Genomic DNA, 16,838 nt, shown 5'->3' with positions numbered 1-16,838 from the left:
CCAGGCAGTGGTGGCCTTTAACCCGTTGGCAGCACTTAGGAGGCAGAGGCAGGAGGATCTCTGAAAGTTCAAGGCCAGCCTGGTATACAGAGTGAACTCCAAGACAGCCAAGGCTACAGAGGAAACTCTGTCTCTGAAAAGAAAGAAAAACCAAAATCTAGGGGCTGGCAAGAGCAGGAAAAGGTGCTGGCAGCTAAGCCTGATGACCCAAGTATTGACTTGAAATCCACAGGATAGAAGAACAGATTCCTGCAAGTTGTCCTCTGACCTTTGACGTGTACAATGACACATGGGCATCTGTTCTGTGACATTTTGAGTGTGTTCTGACAAAGTTTGCTTGGAATTAGAGGGCTGAGCTTAGGCACTAGCTGATCAAAATTAACCATAGAGGTTTGGAGGACTGCAGACAGGAGACAGGAAGTAATAAGGTGGGACTGAGAGAGGATCTCAGCCCTTTTTGGAGGAAGAATAGGAAGGAAGTTCCTGGCAGCTGCTCTCTTGCTTCTCTGACCCTTCAGGTCCTTACCCCAGTATCTGACTCCTGGCTTTTTTTTTTTTTTTTAAATAAAGAATAATTAATTAAGGCTTTAGGCACCCAAATGGGTATACGTGGAAAAGATGAGTAAACAGAGGCAACTCATGAATTGACAATGAAGTGGCTCGTGGACTGGGGGTAGAATAGTGTAACAGTAAATGGCATGTGAAGCTCTGTAGAACAGTGTAAGGTGCAGGAACAGACAATGCTGACATTTATTCTCATCACTGTCTAATGAGTAGTATATAATTGGTTCTGGAAACATGCTTCTAAAGGTGTTTTCATTCCCCCAATCATGCCAGCATGCCATGCATACAAAATACTTTTAAAAGATGATTCTCAAAGACACAGTTAAAAACTGTTAAATAAAATAAAAAATAAGACCACTACCAAGTTTGACAAAATTTATTGTAATCTTAGTAAAGACATTCAGCTCAGTCGTCTCTCTCCTCATCTTGACCTCAAGTTAATATGTCATTTGAGTCAAGTAAAGAATATGTAGGAGAGATGTTATTTCAACAAACAGTAAAATGGACAAATGAACAGTTTGCCTACATAAAAGTTAAATTTCTGTATCTTGATATACTTAAATCATGTAAGAACTAACAGTGCTATGTACATTTCCATTGTTTTACTTGGGGCTTATTAGTAAACCTAAATGTAGTGAACAAAGTGTTAGGAATATCCAAAGGCTGCTTCTTGGAAGTTATTATGTTAAAAATGCCTAGTGAATAATTACCACCAATGAAACTCACCAAAGCTGCCTCCAAATTTAACATTGTAATTTTCAAGGAAATCTTATTTCTTTTATCTGTGACTATTAAAGATGCATTAACTGTCACATTAAAAAAGCCCATATACAATACAAAAATACAAAACAAACACCCTGCAATACACAAATCTAAGAGTATATGTGGTGAGACTTCATAATGAAAATGTGTTTGAAGAAGCATTTTCTGCCATTAAAGTGTGCTTTTGAAATCACTGGTCAGCATGTATATATTTAAAATAAGCATGGAGTTGTACAAATAAATCTGTGAGTTCAATTCAAATCTGATCTAATACGTTAGTAACTTAAATGCTTCAAAAGTCACAGAGTGCACTGCCTTATCTGTCTTCATACAATGTTAGGCTTTTCTTCTTTTTTTTTTTTTTGGCATTTAAACCTTTTAAAAATAAAAACCAGCCAAATAAGTAAAGCAGTCTGTACATTTATATTTTTGGTGGGGGGTTTTATTTTAAAAGAAACAGCTTCCTTATGATCTGCCTCAAGTTGTGGTGGAAATGCTTATAGGAACTAGAAAAAAACCAAGAGAAGCACATTCAAAATACTGATTTACTTTGGTAGCAAATAGTGTTCTTTGAAGACTCCTGAATGGAGACAACCTCCATTAAAGTGAAGTGGGCTATTTTTAATAATAATTCACACAAGAACTTTGACAAAAAAAAATTGTTTTCAAAGAGCAAAGCGTCTGTACCCACTGATAGCAATGCAACACTAGTATATGATAACCTAAAACAAAATGAAATGCCCATAGGAAAAAGTTTATTTTAATTTTATCTAAATTTACTTTCAGTCGATAGTCCAGTAACATTGTCTTCTCAATCCAATACTCCCTCTGTACAAGGCTGCTTGTGCAAACCAGGCAGTTCAGGTAACAAGGGAGTGGAGTCAGGAGAGGAACTGCTCACAGTTTTAAGTAGACAGTAACTTTTGGCTTCCCTCTTAATGTGCTAATAGTTGTCTAAAAAAATATGCAATTCTTAGAAAGGTACCACTTCTGATTTCTTTATTATCTGTAACCTTTGGAAACTAATCACATGAAACTACAAAATTAGCAAATGTCTTGAAATCTGTATATAAAACATAAATTACCTCTAATTTCAAACTCTCATTTATTAGTGTACCACTCAATCTTAAAAAAAAAAAAAGGAAAGAAAAACAGAAAAAGAAAAAAAAGGAAAAAAAACAGAAAAAAAAAAAAAGGCTCCAAAGCTAGTCTTGCACCATTCTTTACAAAAGGAGACTGTTCCTTCTAACTGCACCCACCCATACCCAATCTCAAAACACTTCATTTAATTGTCTTGGTCATGTACATTTCCAAGATGAGATTTTATATTTCGCTCCCACAGCTTCTGATTATCGGAAAAGCCATGCTTTCCTTTATTAAAGGAGTTTGGTCCAGCTGATGTTGGTGTGTCCCTGTGTTAAAAGAAATGCAAGTCATTCAAATTGTTTTGGTCTGTTTTAGACATATATATATTTGCTTAGCATTCATTATAAATACAGACTATCAGCAGCCCCTGCAGATTTTTAAAATGTCCTTTCTCTAAAGGGTTAAGATTTCCCATTCAATATGCCTGCAGTGAGCAGGAGTAGAAAGGGGAACCTGATGTTTTATATTCCCTTGACTTTTCAAGACAGTTTCTGCTAGCTCAGGCTGTCCTGGAATTCAGAGATTCACTGGTTCTCTTCTGAGTACACCTCTAGGCCCACCCTGATATTTTTTCCCTTTTATGGTATTGAGAAAAGCTTAGGGACTAGTGCGCCTTGGCCAAGAGTTCTACCACTAAGCTACATTCCACACCAAATGTATAGTTTTCAACACACATTTCAGGTCATGCTAATACACAGTTAACAGTCGACAGCACTGCAGCTCTAAAACTCTGCCTGAGAGCTGAAGGGTAGGTATAAACTCAGTTGTAGGGACTTATCCAGATTACCAGACTCTGGGTTCAATTCTCAACACTGCAGCAGACAACAAACAAATCTATAGCAAAGTAAGTGACCTAAAACCCACAAATAAGGTTAAAAAGTTAATTTGATGGCTTATCACCAGCATTTGTAAAAATGAAACAAAAATCCAAAGATGTGTGAAACATAGAAATGTGCAGTGTGTCATGTTTTCTGTGAACTCCTGTTTCAGTTTCACATTTAAACCATGTGTATGGTGGGTGTTGTGGCACACACCGTTAATCCCAGCACTCTGTAGGCAGAGGCAGATGGGTCTCTGTGAGCTGACGTCCAGCCTGGTCTATATATTAAGCTAAAAAAAAAAAAAAGGTAACAGTAAAAAACTATGTCCTTTGTTTGGACCTGGTAACAAAATCAGCTATATTTCTTACTTTAAGTTCTACTAAGATGACAGGCTGTCAACCACTGGAACCGCTTCTATTTATGTCATACACTTAAAGCTCATGGATAGGTTTAAATTCTTCGTAGGCTCAGATGGGATAGGTTCATGTAAAAGGTGTGCAATTTACTCTTTCCCTTGATTTCCCCATAACTCTGTAATAACTACGAAGAACTATGGTACCTTCCAATATTCTTCATCCTCATCTTAGCTTCTGGAGGCATTTCTTCTGGTTCACTCTGCACAACAAGTAAATTGAGATGAATACATTACAATTACTAATTCACTTGATCTAATTGAATCATCAAATTCCAGACCAACAAGGCCCCGTCTCAAAACACACACCCACACCCACCCACACCCACACCCACACACTCACACACACACACACACACACACACACACACACACACACACACACACACACACACACACGGAGACTAATTGAAGACACCCAATACTGAACTTTGATCTTCACAAATATGAGCATCGCTGTGTTGAGCCTTTTTTTTTTTTTCTTTTTTCTTCTTCTTTTTTTTTTCAGTTTTTTTCTAGACAGAGTTTCAGGATTTCTTTGTGTAGCTTTGGAGCCTATCCTGGCACTGTGTTCACCACCAACGCTTGGCTGAGCCTTTTTTCTTTTATTTGCTGTTTTCTTATTTCTTTTATTTTTTCTTTTATTTGCTGTTTGTTTTATTCTCCAGTGAAGGAAGCTGGAGAGATCATGCAAAGGTTAAGAGCAGGTTTTGCTCTTCCAGAGGACCTGAATTCTGTTCCAGCACCCATGTCTCGAAGCTTCCAACACCTGTACCTGTGGCTGCAGGGGGACCTGCTGCCTCTGGCCTCTCAGGGCACCCACACCCCTGCATGAACATATACATACACACATACATAAAATTTACATCTCTTAGAACTATTTTCACAAAAACAAATATTAGAAAGAATGAGAGAGGTAACTCTCATAACAAGGATGTACATTATTTGTACAGCCAAAATACAATACAAAAGTTGCTCAAAAACCTACAAATAGAACTAAGGAAAGAAAACAAGTCTGTCAAAGAGACACATGAACTCCATGCTTTCTGCTGTACTTTCCCCATTGGCAATGACACGGAACCTGCCTAGGTCCTAAGCAAATGTCAAGTATATATTCACAACAAAATTTGAAAACTGATTCTTTTGGGTGGGAGATGGGGAATGTAGGTACCCTGAAAGGACAGAGGCAGCAGGTCCCCTGTTAGAACAGAACTCAGGTCCTCTGGAAGAGCAGGAGTTGTCTTAGCCTTTGCACGATCTCTCCAGCTTCCTTCACTGAAGTATTTGAGCCATAACAAGGAACAAAACAAACAGCAAATAAAAGCAAAAAGGCTCAGGCACAGTGATGCACACCTCAAATGCCAGCACTCAGGAGGAAGGGGCAGAGGCTGGAGGATTTCTGCAAGTTCCAGGCCAACCTGGCTCTACATACCAAGTTCTAGGCCAGCTATGAATAGAGTGGACTCTGTCTTAAGAAATAAAACAAGCTCCCAAATTTCTTTAAAATTAAGAAAGACAGTTATGGTATATAACTTTGAGCAACAAAGCCATGGCCTAAGGTTGTTTTTACTTAGGTACACGCCTCCATTTGCAAAAATAAATACACACTGCAAAGGAGCACATGGAGAATAAGCATATAAAGAGACACACGGTTAAACATTCCACATAAAGCACTGATGCAATATAGGTAAAACCTGTTCTCATTTCTTTTTTTTTTTTTAAAGAGATTTTATTCCTTTCCTCTTTAAGAATTTCTTTTAAGATTTTATTTATTTTTATTATGTATACAACATTCTGCTTCCATGTATATCTGCACACCAGAAGAGGGCACCAGATCTTATAACGGATGGTTGTGAGCCACCATGTGGTTGCTGGGAATTGAATTCAGGACCTCTGGAAGAGCAGTCAGTGCTCTTAACCTCTGAGCCATCTCTCCAGCCCCCGACCACCTCTTACCATTTCTATACTTTCCACGTTATCTTTTCCTTCTGGACATGTACACATCAGCTGAGTATGGTAGAGGGGTAAAAAGATCAGGAGTTCAAGGGTACCCTCAACAACCTAGTGAGTTCAGGGACTAGCCTTAGCTATAAGAGTTCATACCTCAAAGCCAAAACAGTCAAGTGCCTTTAATCCCAGCTTGTCTAGTTTGCACAGGGCTCTAGCCAGGTTTGATCCTCCACACAACAAAAGATGTGTATGGTGTGTATGAGTATGATGGTACATTTCTGGAATCGCAAGACATGAAAGGTGGAGGCAAGAGGAGCTGAAATGCAAAGTTCCTTGCCAGTCAGCCTGAAATAGGTGTAACCATGTTTTTAACAAAGGAAAAGAAGAAAAAGAAAACCCCACTAAAATTCTTGGGTATAGTAGGATGTCAACACTATAAGGAGACTAGAGAACTGGGACAGACAGAAGAGCAGACAGATAGACACCTCCAGCTCACTTGGGAACACACTAATTAAGAGGAAGTTCTGGTGGGATCACCTGCACTGTTATCCCTGCTAGAAATGCACCATGCAGCAAGACACAGCTACTCTTTGGGACCTGGGAGCACAAGTGACATCATCGAAGGCAGCAGCATGGAGGACAGGCACCAGAAGGCTGGAGAGAGCTCAGTGGGTGAAGGTGCTTGCCACCAAGCCAGACAACCTATACTTAATCCCTAGGACACACACGGCCAAAGAACTAACTCAAGTTTTCTGACCTCTACACATTTGAATGACTGTATTCCTAGTATGTATTATTTATACTAGTAATAAATATTATAAATTTATCCTTGATTCCTAAGCTTCTTGCCTAAAAATTAGCAATATTTATAAAACTACCTGCTGGGAGCCGTTGCTGGCGGTGGACAGGTCCAGCAGAGGATATAGGAGTAGGCAAGGGAAGGAGGCCATGATGGTTGGAGAATGTTGCAGCCTGACTGACTAGCAGCCAGAATGCTTCTTTATTTATACAGGGATACATTCATGTCCTTCCAAAACATAGGGCATATCATTTTTGTTTCTGGACATGTGTTTCACTTCCTCTTGCTCATCTTTTAGTCATCATTAATAAACTATGTCAGAACAGAGTTACCATTTCCAATCATTTTCCCTCAAGTTTTCACATCGATAGTTATTTTTCATAACCATTTTACTCATCAATCCCATAACCCAATTTCTAAGAATCAAGAGACATTAAGACAGCCTATTTTCAGGCAGGTAGCTTTTGCAGGTAAAGACATTAGACCAAAACAATCTTCAGGCCATCCCAGGCATACTGCCATGTCCCAAGCAATGTATCTAAATTATTAACTCTTAATGGTCAGAGTGCCCAAGAAATATCCTCCCAAAGCTGCTGCAGTAATTATTCAAACTCTGGAATAATACAATGTTCACATTTTGTATCTTTTAGGACACTTTTATCATCTTTCTACATCATTCTTTGTCCATCAGTATAAGTCTCTGCGTAGGACAGAGGTAACTCAGCTAATCTAACTTTGTTGCTACATATGCCACATAGTCCTGAGTGTAGTGGGAAGAGGCTTGCAATCTGAACTGTAGCCAACTCCTCTAGCCCACAAATCTTATTGACCTTTTTGAGTTTACTTTGTTTCGAATATCTTGTTTCTGTGTCAGTACAGGGGCAGATGTTTAAAGAGTGTCTCAGAGCTTTATAAAGAGACCTCTGGCTTCTTTATGTGTGTCACAACCTCCAAGGTCTAAAGAAGACCTTCAAGTAGATAAGGCTATCTCCTTAAAAGTGGGAGTAGTAGTATGTTCATGACTTTCCGGTCAAATCGTGGAAGCAGTACTCCTGGGAGAAGGCATAAATGATTCATAAGAAATTTTCCACCAATCCAATATCCCTAAGTTGTACAAATATTAAAAGTCTTCAAGTATGCAAAGGTGGAGATGAAAACCAAAGGCACAGTGGCCATCATACTGCTCAACTTTGTCTTTGTCAAGTGCTGGCTTTCTGACTTTTGCTGTTCCTATCAGATAATGGCTGTGCCACAGACCCATCCAATTTTTAGTTTCAGGTATGTACTTCAGTGGCAGAGCAGCTGCCTGGCATGCACAAGGCCGTACTTTACACCACACACAAAAAAGAAATACCCCATTTTCTTAGGCATTACAAAGAAATTTTACTGAAACAAAAAAAAAAAAAAAGAAAAAAAGAAAAAGAAATTTTACTGATATGAATTTAACTACCATTAGTACAATTTTTCACTACTATTTTTCTCTTTTTAAAAAGGTTTGTTATTTTTAATTTTTTTTTTTCGAGACAGGGTTTCTCTGTATTGTTTTGGAGGCTGTCCTGAAACTCGCTCTGGAGACCAGGCTGGCCTGGAACTCACAGAGATCTGCCTGCCTCTGCCTCCCGAGTGCCTGGCTATTTTTAAATTCTGTGTTTTCTGTGTTGTATGGACAGATGCATGTGAGTGCAGGTGCTTGTGCAAGCCAAAGGAACTGGATCCCTTGGCGTTGGAGTTAAGGCATTAGTGAGCCAGCTCTCAGGAACTGAACTCTAGTCCTCTTAACAGGCATGCTCTTAACCACCGAGTCATCTCTCCAGCCCCCATTATCATCTTCTTTTTTGTTTTTTTTAAAACAGGTTTCTCTGTGTAGCTTTGTAGACCAGGCTGGCCTCAAACTCACAGAGATCCACCAGCCTCTGCCTCCCAAATGCTGGGATTAAAGGCGTGTACCACCACCACCTGGCCCCGCATTATCTTCTTAGAGGGGCTAGTTAAAGTAAAAATAAGGGCTAGCAGGATGGCTCAGGAGGTAAAAAAGCTTGTCATGCAAGTCTGACAGCCCTGATACATTCCCGGGATCCTACAACAGAAGGAAAGAACTGGTCCTCAAGGATTGTCCCTAACTTCCACATGCACACTATGGCACACATGCTTTTCATACACACACACACACACACACACACACACACACACACACACACACACACACACCTTTAAAATAAAGCAAGTATTAACTTACGTCTTCATCTTCATTGAAAGCTGCTGCTACTGAAAGGGTTTTTGGAGCAAGGGTTGGAACTGTTTCCTTAGGCTTCTGAAGAATAAACATTTAACAGAATATCACATATAAAATTTATATAGGCTTGTTTAATCAAAATAATTACTCTTAGAGGCTCAACTTTTTCATAAGTTTATACAGTAAGAAACTCAGTATTTTGAGCAAACCCATTATATCTTTGAACACAAGGGTTATGAGCAGGTAAGTTTTACTTTATTAATTTTGTGTATCCATTAGTTTTCTCTCCTATAAAAACTTCACTCATGGGTCTGGAGAAATGGCTCAGCAGTTAAGAGAACTGGCTGCTCCTCCAGAGATGCTGAATTCAATTCCCAGCAACCAACCACATGGTGGCTCAAAACCATCTGCAATGAGATCTGGTGCCCTCTTCTAGCATTCTGGCATACACGCAGACAGAGCATTGTATACAAAAAAAAAAAAAAAAAAAAAAAAAAAACCACAACTAAGGGATATACACAGAAGAAATGACTTTCTTTTAATGCTGTCTGACTCACAATAACCTTAACATGACTACACAGTTCCTTCAGAAGACAAGGGGCATCAAACTGTGTTTCTCTACCAGTTACTTTCTACCTTTGGCCTGCAATCATGCTCATCTACACTGCTTCTTTCTAGTCAATCTAAATTCTTCTCACCACACATTTCATCTCCATTCCATTGCAAAAAGCTCCCAGGGCCACCAAACTCTTTGCCGGCTTTTGGGATAGCACTTTTAATAAAGACTATGCCAGGTCTCAGACCTTCTGCTGGGTGTGTCTCCCTTGACTGATTCCCCCTTCTCTGTACTACTTTGGTTAATTGCAGTCATTCCCATGAAATTTTAACTGTAAAATTCTTTGAATATTCCCAAAAGGCTGTCATGTGTCCACTGGACAGCTCTACTTAAGACCTCCCATGAATAGTTCAGTTTCATAGTGTTGCATGAGAACCTTTCCTTCATCTTATAGGGACCTTTTGATCAGATCCGTATTGCACACTCTTAATTTTCCCCCTTTGTCCACAATACTACCACACTACCTTCCAATCTCCGTCCCTTAGCACCACTCAACTGGACAACTATTAAAAACAGCATATGCCAGGATTAGGGCTATCTCAGCATATGTGAGTCCTCAGGTTCAGTCCCCAACACTAAAGGGAAGAGGATACTATCCATTCATACCTTTTCCAAACTAATGGTGTTCCTAAGATGCAAATGGGCTTAAGCCTTGAGATTCCTTATTACAATATGCAGGCCCTTTATGTTTGGGCCTCAAGGCCTCTCTCTGATTTTTGTTTTCCAAACTTAAACTTTATTGAATAGGCTTTCCTGAACATAACTCTACCATTTAATTATTAAATGTTAAAAATTATTAAATTCCATCAATTATTTAGAGAAGGAACTGAACTCAGAATATGCCCAAGCAGATTAGAATTAAATAAGTACATGTTTAATGTAAAAAAGTTAAATCTATGATCAAGATAGATTAACATATACTGTATGTTTAAACTGTTAAAAATCAAGTATTTATGCAGTTAGGTCTATGTGATTTTTGTTTTAAATTACACAAAAAGAACCAGAGGAAACAGAGAAAATGTTAATGAAGTTAAATGTCATAATCTTTTTGTTCAGACTGAAATTTTCTTTTTTTTTTTTTAAGAGTTATTTTATTGTGAATACAGTGTTCTGTCTACACGTAGACCTGCAAGTCAGAGAGGGCACCAGATCTCATTACAGATGGTTGTGAGCCACCATTTGGTTAATGGGAATTGAACTCAGGACCTCTGGAAGAGCAGGCAGTGCTCTTATCCTCTGAGCCATCTCTCCAGTCCTGAAATTTTCTTTTTAAGGAGAGAAAACAAAACAAAACAAAACAAAAAAAAACAGCAAAAAAAGGAATACAAATGGGATTTGGGGGTTCTGAAAAATGGTCTTTTAATTCAGAAAGATGACTCAAACACACTTTAGTAAGAAAATGATCAAAAACTTAAAATTTTCATTAAAAAAATCTCTAAAACGAACATTAATGGCATAAATAAAGCCCTATGTATCCAACATTTAAAAATTAATAAGCAAAAACAGCCGGGCGTTGGTGGTACACACCTTTAATCCCAGCACTCAGAAGGCAGAGGCAGGCAGATCTCTGTGAGTTCGAAGCCAGCCTGGTCTCCAGAGTGAGTACACAGAGAAACCCTGTCTCGAAAAACCAAAAAAAAAAAAAAAAAAAAAAATCATTCTCTACAATATGCCTTTTTCTTCAACTGCTTTGAGATGGAATTCACAGGCCATTCTTGAAGTGCTCATTGCTTCTTGACTACTTACACATAAATACAAAGTCAGCTAAAGCAGTTAACGTTTGGAACTCTTGCTTAACTACACACACACACACACACACACACACACACACACACACAGAGCAGACTGATGAAACAAATCTTTAAGGGCTATTACAACACCACACATAAAATAACTCACACTTGATCCAAGTTTGATGGATATGGCTGATGCTTTCTTTGTCGTCTGACTACCTATGGCAAATCCAAACTTGGAGATCTTTGTAGGCTTTGTGGGGAGGTCCGCAGCTTCTTCGTCAGCTGATCGCTTTTCAGCGCTGCGACTGGAACTTTCCCCTCCATTACTGGAAGAAACAGTCTTAGTTTTCACAGGTTTTTCTGCTTCTTCTTCAGGTCCTGGTGAAGTCGAAACAACTTACCAAGATGAGCTATTTTTACTGAGCAGAGTGATGGGAGCAGCAACCTCAAAAAGCATCTTTACAAGGAAGATACCTCTGCAGTTGTCACCTACTGACCCAACAGTCTCTTCCACTGTTTGTTAGAGTATACAGCAGGAACTGAGATTGTGTGGCAGTACAAGAGGCTCCCATGAATTAACTAGCATAAAATACAGAGCAATTTAAAATTATAAACACAGAGTTCACAAAAAGTAAATACCCTTCAGCTAAACATTACTCTATTAGGTGTACATTAATTTTGGTTCCATTTACAGAATTTTGATGTTTAGAAATTAAGATCAATAAATTCTTTTATACAAACTAACTTGTAACTGATCAATCATGTGGCAAGATAAAACATCTGGCTAATAAATTATAATATTTTCAGTAATGCAGTCCTAATCACACAAAACATCTAAACATGCACATTGACCACTGTTAACTTAAACTTCACTGCACCCTCAGTCTACAGCTTTTTTCCTTCCTTTACCATACTGAACCCAGGGCTTTGCATTCACAGGGCACTCTACATTGAGCTATATCCCCAGCTAGTCAGGTTCTTAAGTGATGTGTTATTCAAGATACACCTTACATAACCCCTGGGGTTGAAAAAGAACTTCAAGGTCATCTGAAGCCTTCACCCTACTCCAAAAGCTGGTCAAGCACCCATGTTAAGCTACCTCTAAAAGCTATTCAAAGTCAGACTTTGGCTTACATACTATTTCCCATGAATGAAAGCGGAGCTGATCTTCATTTCAAGAAAGTGCACATATATGCAGATGTAGATAGCAAGATGGCTTTCAATAATTGTTCTGTGTGTGTATTAAGCCAACAATGACTTTATATCTTGAGCATCTTAAATTTGATACAGAAGACTATTTAAGAACACATGGGAAAACCATAAAAGACTGCTCGATCTTACTATTTTTCTCTGCAGTTCTACCCTACAGGATACATTCTGTGACAATGAGTCAAACTTACTGGTAGAGAAACGGAAGATACTCTATGTGACTGCCCTGGCAAGCTGGATAAGAAAATGGGGCAAAGCTACAATGGGAGTTCAGGGTGGGGGGTGTCAAACACAGTAACAGACAAGTAAAAAAAGAAAAAAGAAAAAATCAAAGACTCAAAACTACAAATCTAGATCATCCCATTTGGGAATAATTCGTCTTTAGATAAATTAATACTCTGCAGCATCAAGGATTGAATGCCAGGCCTCCTACATGCTATGCAAGTGCTGTACCACTGACCTACATGCTCAAATAGTTTTCTCTATTTCAGACAGGGTCCTGCTATGTTGTCCATTCCTGTCTGTAACTGGCACTCTTCCTGCTTCATTTCCAAGATAGCTGGGATGAGCTTTTATCAACATGCTAATTCAACAACAAGCACTTTTAATAGAACACCTGATTTTGTACAAATTATAAAACATATACTACTTTCTTTGGACTAGAGTTCAGTTTGGGGATTTCCAAGAGGCAAAGGTAGCACTGAATAGTTTCCTGGTGTACCAATCATTTGTTCATACATAAAAAAGTACCTGATTTGTAAAAAATGAAAGACTACTCTTCAGAAACTGGAACCCCAATTAAAACTTTTTTTAAACAAGTAGAGGGCTTACACTTGTAATCTCAGCACTCAAATGAGTGAGTCAGGAGCAGGGTAAGTCTGAGGCCACTCTGGACTATGGAGGGCATTCCAGGCAGCTTGGACTACAAGAGCCTCTGACTCTGTCCAGTGCATTTTACTTGCAACTGTAATCAAGTATATTTAAGCAATTAACTGCCATCAACCCAATTGTATTTTGTGTTCCTACCTGAAGACATAAAGAAATTCTATCAGCAGATGGTTCAGCAGTTAAGAGAGCTTACTCATCTTCCAAAGGACCTAGTTAAGAGTCCCAGCACCCACAGTGGGCAGCTCACAATCCCTGTTAACTCCAGCTCCAGACGATCCAAGTCTTATGGCCTTTCCAGGCACCTGTCTGTATTCATGTGCACACACCTACACAGAGCTCTTATTTCTTATTCTTAGCATAAGCAGGTTCAATGCGGCACATGGGTTGGTTATTTTCTCTTTATATAATTCTTTTAGCAATTATGTAGCAAAATGTATAATGCATTTAGAAAAGAAGCAAATAAAACAATGATCTAAAATGGGAAAACAGCAGACAAATATATTACTAATGATTGATATTAGAATATTTATAATTCCAAATATGGATCATTAGAAAATTATTTGAAACAAATGTGAGCTTTGAAATCTATCACTGAATATTAATATTAATTCATAAGTTTTGAATATTTTTCTAAGCATGTACTAGTTCAGCATTTGAACTTTTAATTAAGGATCTCCACTTTCAATTTACTGAGACATTTTGTTTGTTTTTGTTTTGTGAGACTGAGTATCACTATGCAGTCCTGGCTGGTCTGGAATCCATTATGCAGATCAGGAGTACTTCAAACTCCTACTCTGAATTTCTGGGAGTTACTCCTGCCTTTGCATCCCAGCAAAGGACTCAGTACTTAGCTTATTAAGACATTTTGTATTTTAAATCTGTAGGGGAAAAATGTTGAATGACTACCAATTAATACTGTAAATATCTTTAATAAATTTTAATGAATAAATGAACAATCATTTTTAAATAAGAAAAGCATTTGCTAATCTCTAAGTCATAATTATACAAACTGCTAGATTTTAAATGGAAAAATATCTTAATTAAGGCAGATATCTCCTTTATATTCATTCTAAGCAAACAAAAAGTGTAGGTTAATATCAAACGATACATAATAATAGAATTTTTTTTCTTTTTCACTGAATAGCTGAGACAGGTTTGGGCTTTAGAGGACATAGGTATTTTACTTTGAAAAAAAAAAAAAAAAAAGATACCTAGTAAGAAAATGTAATTCTACAAAGGTACCATTCATGAGTCATGTGCACACTGGAAGCTTCCTTATCTGGAAAAAAAAGAAAAAGAAAAAAAGAAAAGAAAAAGGAGAACCTGATAGCTGGTCCTCCATGAGCTTCCTTTAGCACAGGAAATGTACACATCATTGCAGTAGCTCTTGGCATAACCCTTGATAGCTTGAGATGGCTATGATTATGTATTAAGTTGCTAGTCTCTACATTCCCACTTCAGTTAAAGAATTGCATAAGGTTAACCCCCCCCAAAAAAAAAAATCTTAAAAAAAAAGGCTTCCAAGGTAGACTGAAGTGAAAAGTAGTTCAAATTGCCTCTATAGTAGAAACATATTAACTTTATGGAAATATTCTGTTCACTGAAATAGAACGGAAGCAATAAAGTTCATCCTTAGCATAAGTGAAGCCTCGGGTTCAACCTCCAGCATCAACAACATAGTAACAAGAATGATTAGGAAAAATACTTGTATCTCCAACACTGTGGGCTGTGCAACCGGGAAAAAAAAAAAAGTCCAAGTCTACAAAAAGTTTTCCAAAAGAGCAGAATGCTTGCTACAAACTCATCAATTCAGTGGTATCTATGGGGTCCTCTGCAAAATTTCATTATGTCCGAGGCGAATGACCTATATGACGTTACACAAATTACATAGAAATGGGCTGTTATGTTACCAACAAAAACCATAATTTTTTGATAATGACTAGCAAAGAAATCTATACAACCCCCTAAACACTGTTTATCTTAAAACAATTCTCTCAGTCAAGTTAAAACGATCTGAAGTTCAGAGCCACCTAAGATACCTTACGCTACAGTTTCCCTTTAAATTAAACAACAGTGGAGGAGGTCTAAAGTTAACTAAGAAGTAAAATACTTTCATTAGCTATTTTACTAGTTTTTTTTTTTTTTTTTTTTTTTTTTTTTTTTGGAGTTAGAGATTAGACAAAGTGGCCATGGGCCTGCAATTTCAGTACGGGAAGCCTGATCCAATCTCAAACAAACAAAGGGGAGAAGAAGGGCTTTGGCTCAACTAAAAGCACTGCGCATATTTTTAAAGAAGCAAATTCTGAGTCCAAAGTAACATCCCATTTATCTTCTCAGGTTTTATTTTTTGTTTGTTTGTTTTTATAGCCACGACAGTTAACAACCTTGGTAGGCCCTACCATTTGCGATACTGAGTGTATATATTCTCACGTTTAAGTCTTTCGGGGGTAAGATCGAAGGGAGCTAGAATAGTGAAATATTAAAACATTCCAAACAAGACATTATGATCTGCTCACACGTGTTACTTATTGGTACGACAAAAGGGCGTAGGGGGTAGGAGACTACGTGTTTCTTGTCCTTTATGCACACGATCAAAAATTACGGGGGTAGGAGGAACGAGGGGAGAGCTGTAATCTGAGTTCAGTTTCGTGACAAATTACTGGAAGATCACACCTGCCTACTATGCCAACTAAATATCCGGCCCAGACTCCGTTGATAGCAGCCTAACACGGATACTGTAAAGACAGCTAATCAAACCCTAATTTCAAGCTCTGGCTGCTCGAACCGCATTCCTTTCTCCCTGCATCGCCTCCGCTTTTCCCACCGCAGGGTTTATAAATGCTGTATCTGAAAATACAGCAAAGAGTGGGCTGGGGTGGGGGGGGTCTTCCACCTCCTCGGTGAAAAGGGGAGCACCAGACGTAATTAACTACGTGTAACCGAGAGGCCGGCGCCCTCGGAGAGCCGGCTTGGGGCCAGTGCCCGCGGAAGCGGCTCGGCGCTCGCACCGGCGCCCGAGTGCGCAGCGGGGCCCTGAGCTCGCTGCTGTTTGGCTCCCACCCCAAGCTCGGTCATCCACCTCCCTCCTCGGGGCCGGGTGGTAACCGGCGGCCTCTCCTCCGAGGCGGCTACGTGGGCCTGGATCCCCGCGGGCCACACCGGGCGTGCCCGGCGCTCATCGGGGCCCAGCCCCTAACCGGGCGAGCGCCGGGTCCGTCCGCGCTTGAAATGCCGTGAGGCCCCCCCTACACCCCCGCCCCCACACACACCCCGGGAAGCCCCAAGAAAGGCCGGAGTAGCCCCCGCAGCCCGCGACGCTGGGGTTGTGTTCACCTCCGGCGGCTCCGGCTCGCTGCGGCTTCTCCGGCTTCTCCTCTCCCGCCTTCCCGTCCGCCATCTTCCCCGCCGCGGCCTCCCCCTGCAGCCCGGGCAAGGACGTCACGGCCCCGCCCAGCAACCATAAAGCTTCGGGCGGGCCAGCGAGGCCGCAGCCTAGAGCGGTCCCGGAACGGACGATCCAAGCGGATGCGATGTCACCGGCTGGCCGCGGCAGGAAGTGGGTGGGTGTGAGATGATGGCTGGGCTGTCAGATGGCAGGTCCGGATGAGTATGGGCTTCCTGACCTCGGAACGGTTGGTGGAATCCTAGGTTTTTGCATGCTCAAGGGTGATGGTAGCTGGTCCTTCCTTTTAGTTATTGGAT

The 16,838-nt window shown here is 39.8% G+C and overlaps 1 protein-coding gene across 3 annotated transcripts; it reads right to left on the bottom strand.

The window, feature by feature from the left end:
- Positions 1-924: 924 nt before the first annotated feature.
- On the bottom strand, positions 925-16,624 carry Pcnp (PEST proteolytic signal containing nuclear protein). 3 transcript variants are annotated; one of them, XM_027412505.2, is made up of 6 exons: positions 16,470-16,599; positions 11,441-11,618; positions 11,203-11,365; positions 8,691-8,765; positions 3,853-3,908; positions 925-2,738 (listed from the first exon to the last, which is right to left on the bottom strand). In XM_027412505.2, exons 2-6 carry the CDS (start codon positions 11,494-11,496, stop codon positions 2,612-2,614), a joined length of 477 nt encoding a protein of 158 aa, XP_027268306.1. In that variant the 5' UTR covers positions 11,497-11,618; positions 16,470-16,599; the 3' UTR covers positions 925-2,611. The 3 variants fall into 3 exon arrangements, with proteins under 3 accessions (XP_027268306.1, XP_027268305.1, XP_027268304.1); XM_027412504.2 differs by lacking the exon at positions 11,441-11,618 and having other exon boundaries at positions 11,203-11,417; positions 16,470-16,624; XM_027412503.2 differs by lacking the exon at positions 11,441-11,618 and having other exon boundaries at positions 16,470-16,614.
- Positions 16,625-16,838: the final 214 nt, after the last annotated feature.

This window comes from Cricetulus griseus, chromosome 4 (genome assembly GCF_003668045.3).
Source record: "Cricetulus griseus strain 17A/GY chromosome 4, alternate assembly CriGri-PICRH-1.0, whole genome shotgun sequence".
Lineage (NCBI taxonomy): Eukaryota > Metazoa > Chordata > Mammalia > Rodentia > Cricetidae > Cricetulus > Cricetulus griseus.
The sequence above is the reverse complement of the archived record's forward strand: the minus strand, read 5'-3'. Positions and strand labels throughout refer to the sequence as shown.

Bases quoted from the DNA above. Each gene is read 5' to 3' on its own strand.
- Pcnp (XM_027412503.2), bottom strand. From the start codon at position 16,597: ATGGTTGCTGGGCGGGGCCGTGACGTCCTTGCCCGGGCTGCAGGGGGA. The intron at 3,909-8,690 runs GTAAGTTAATAC...CTTGTTGTGCAG, and splicing joins CTTTCAATGAAGATGAAGAC to AGTGAACCAGAAGAAATGCC. The intron at 2,739-3,852 runs GTACCATAGTTC...CTTTTAACACAG, and splicing joins AGGATGAAGAATATTGGAAG to GGACACACCAACATCAGCTG.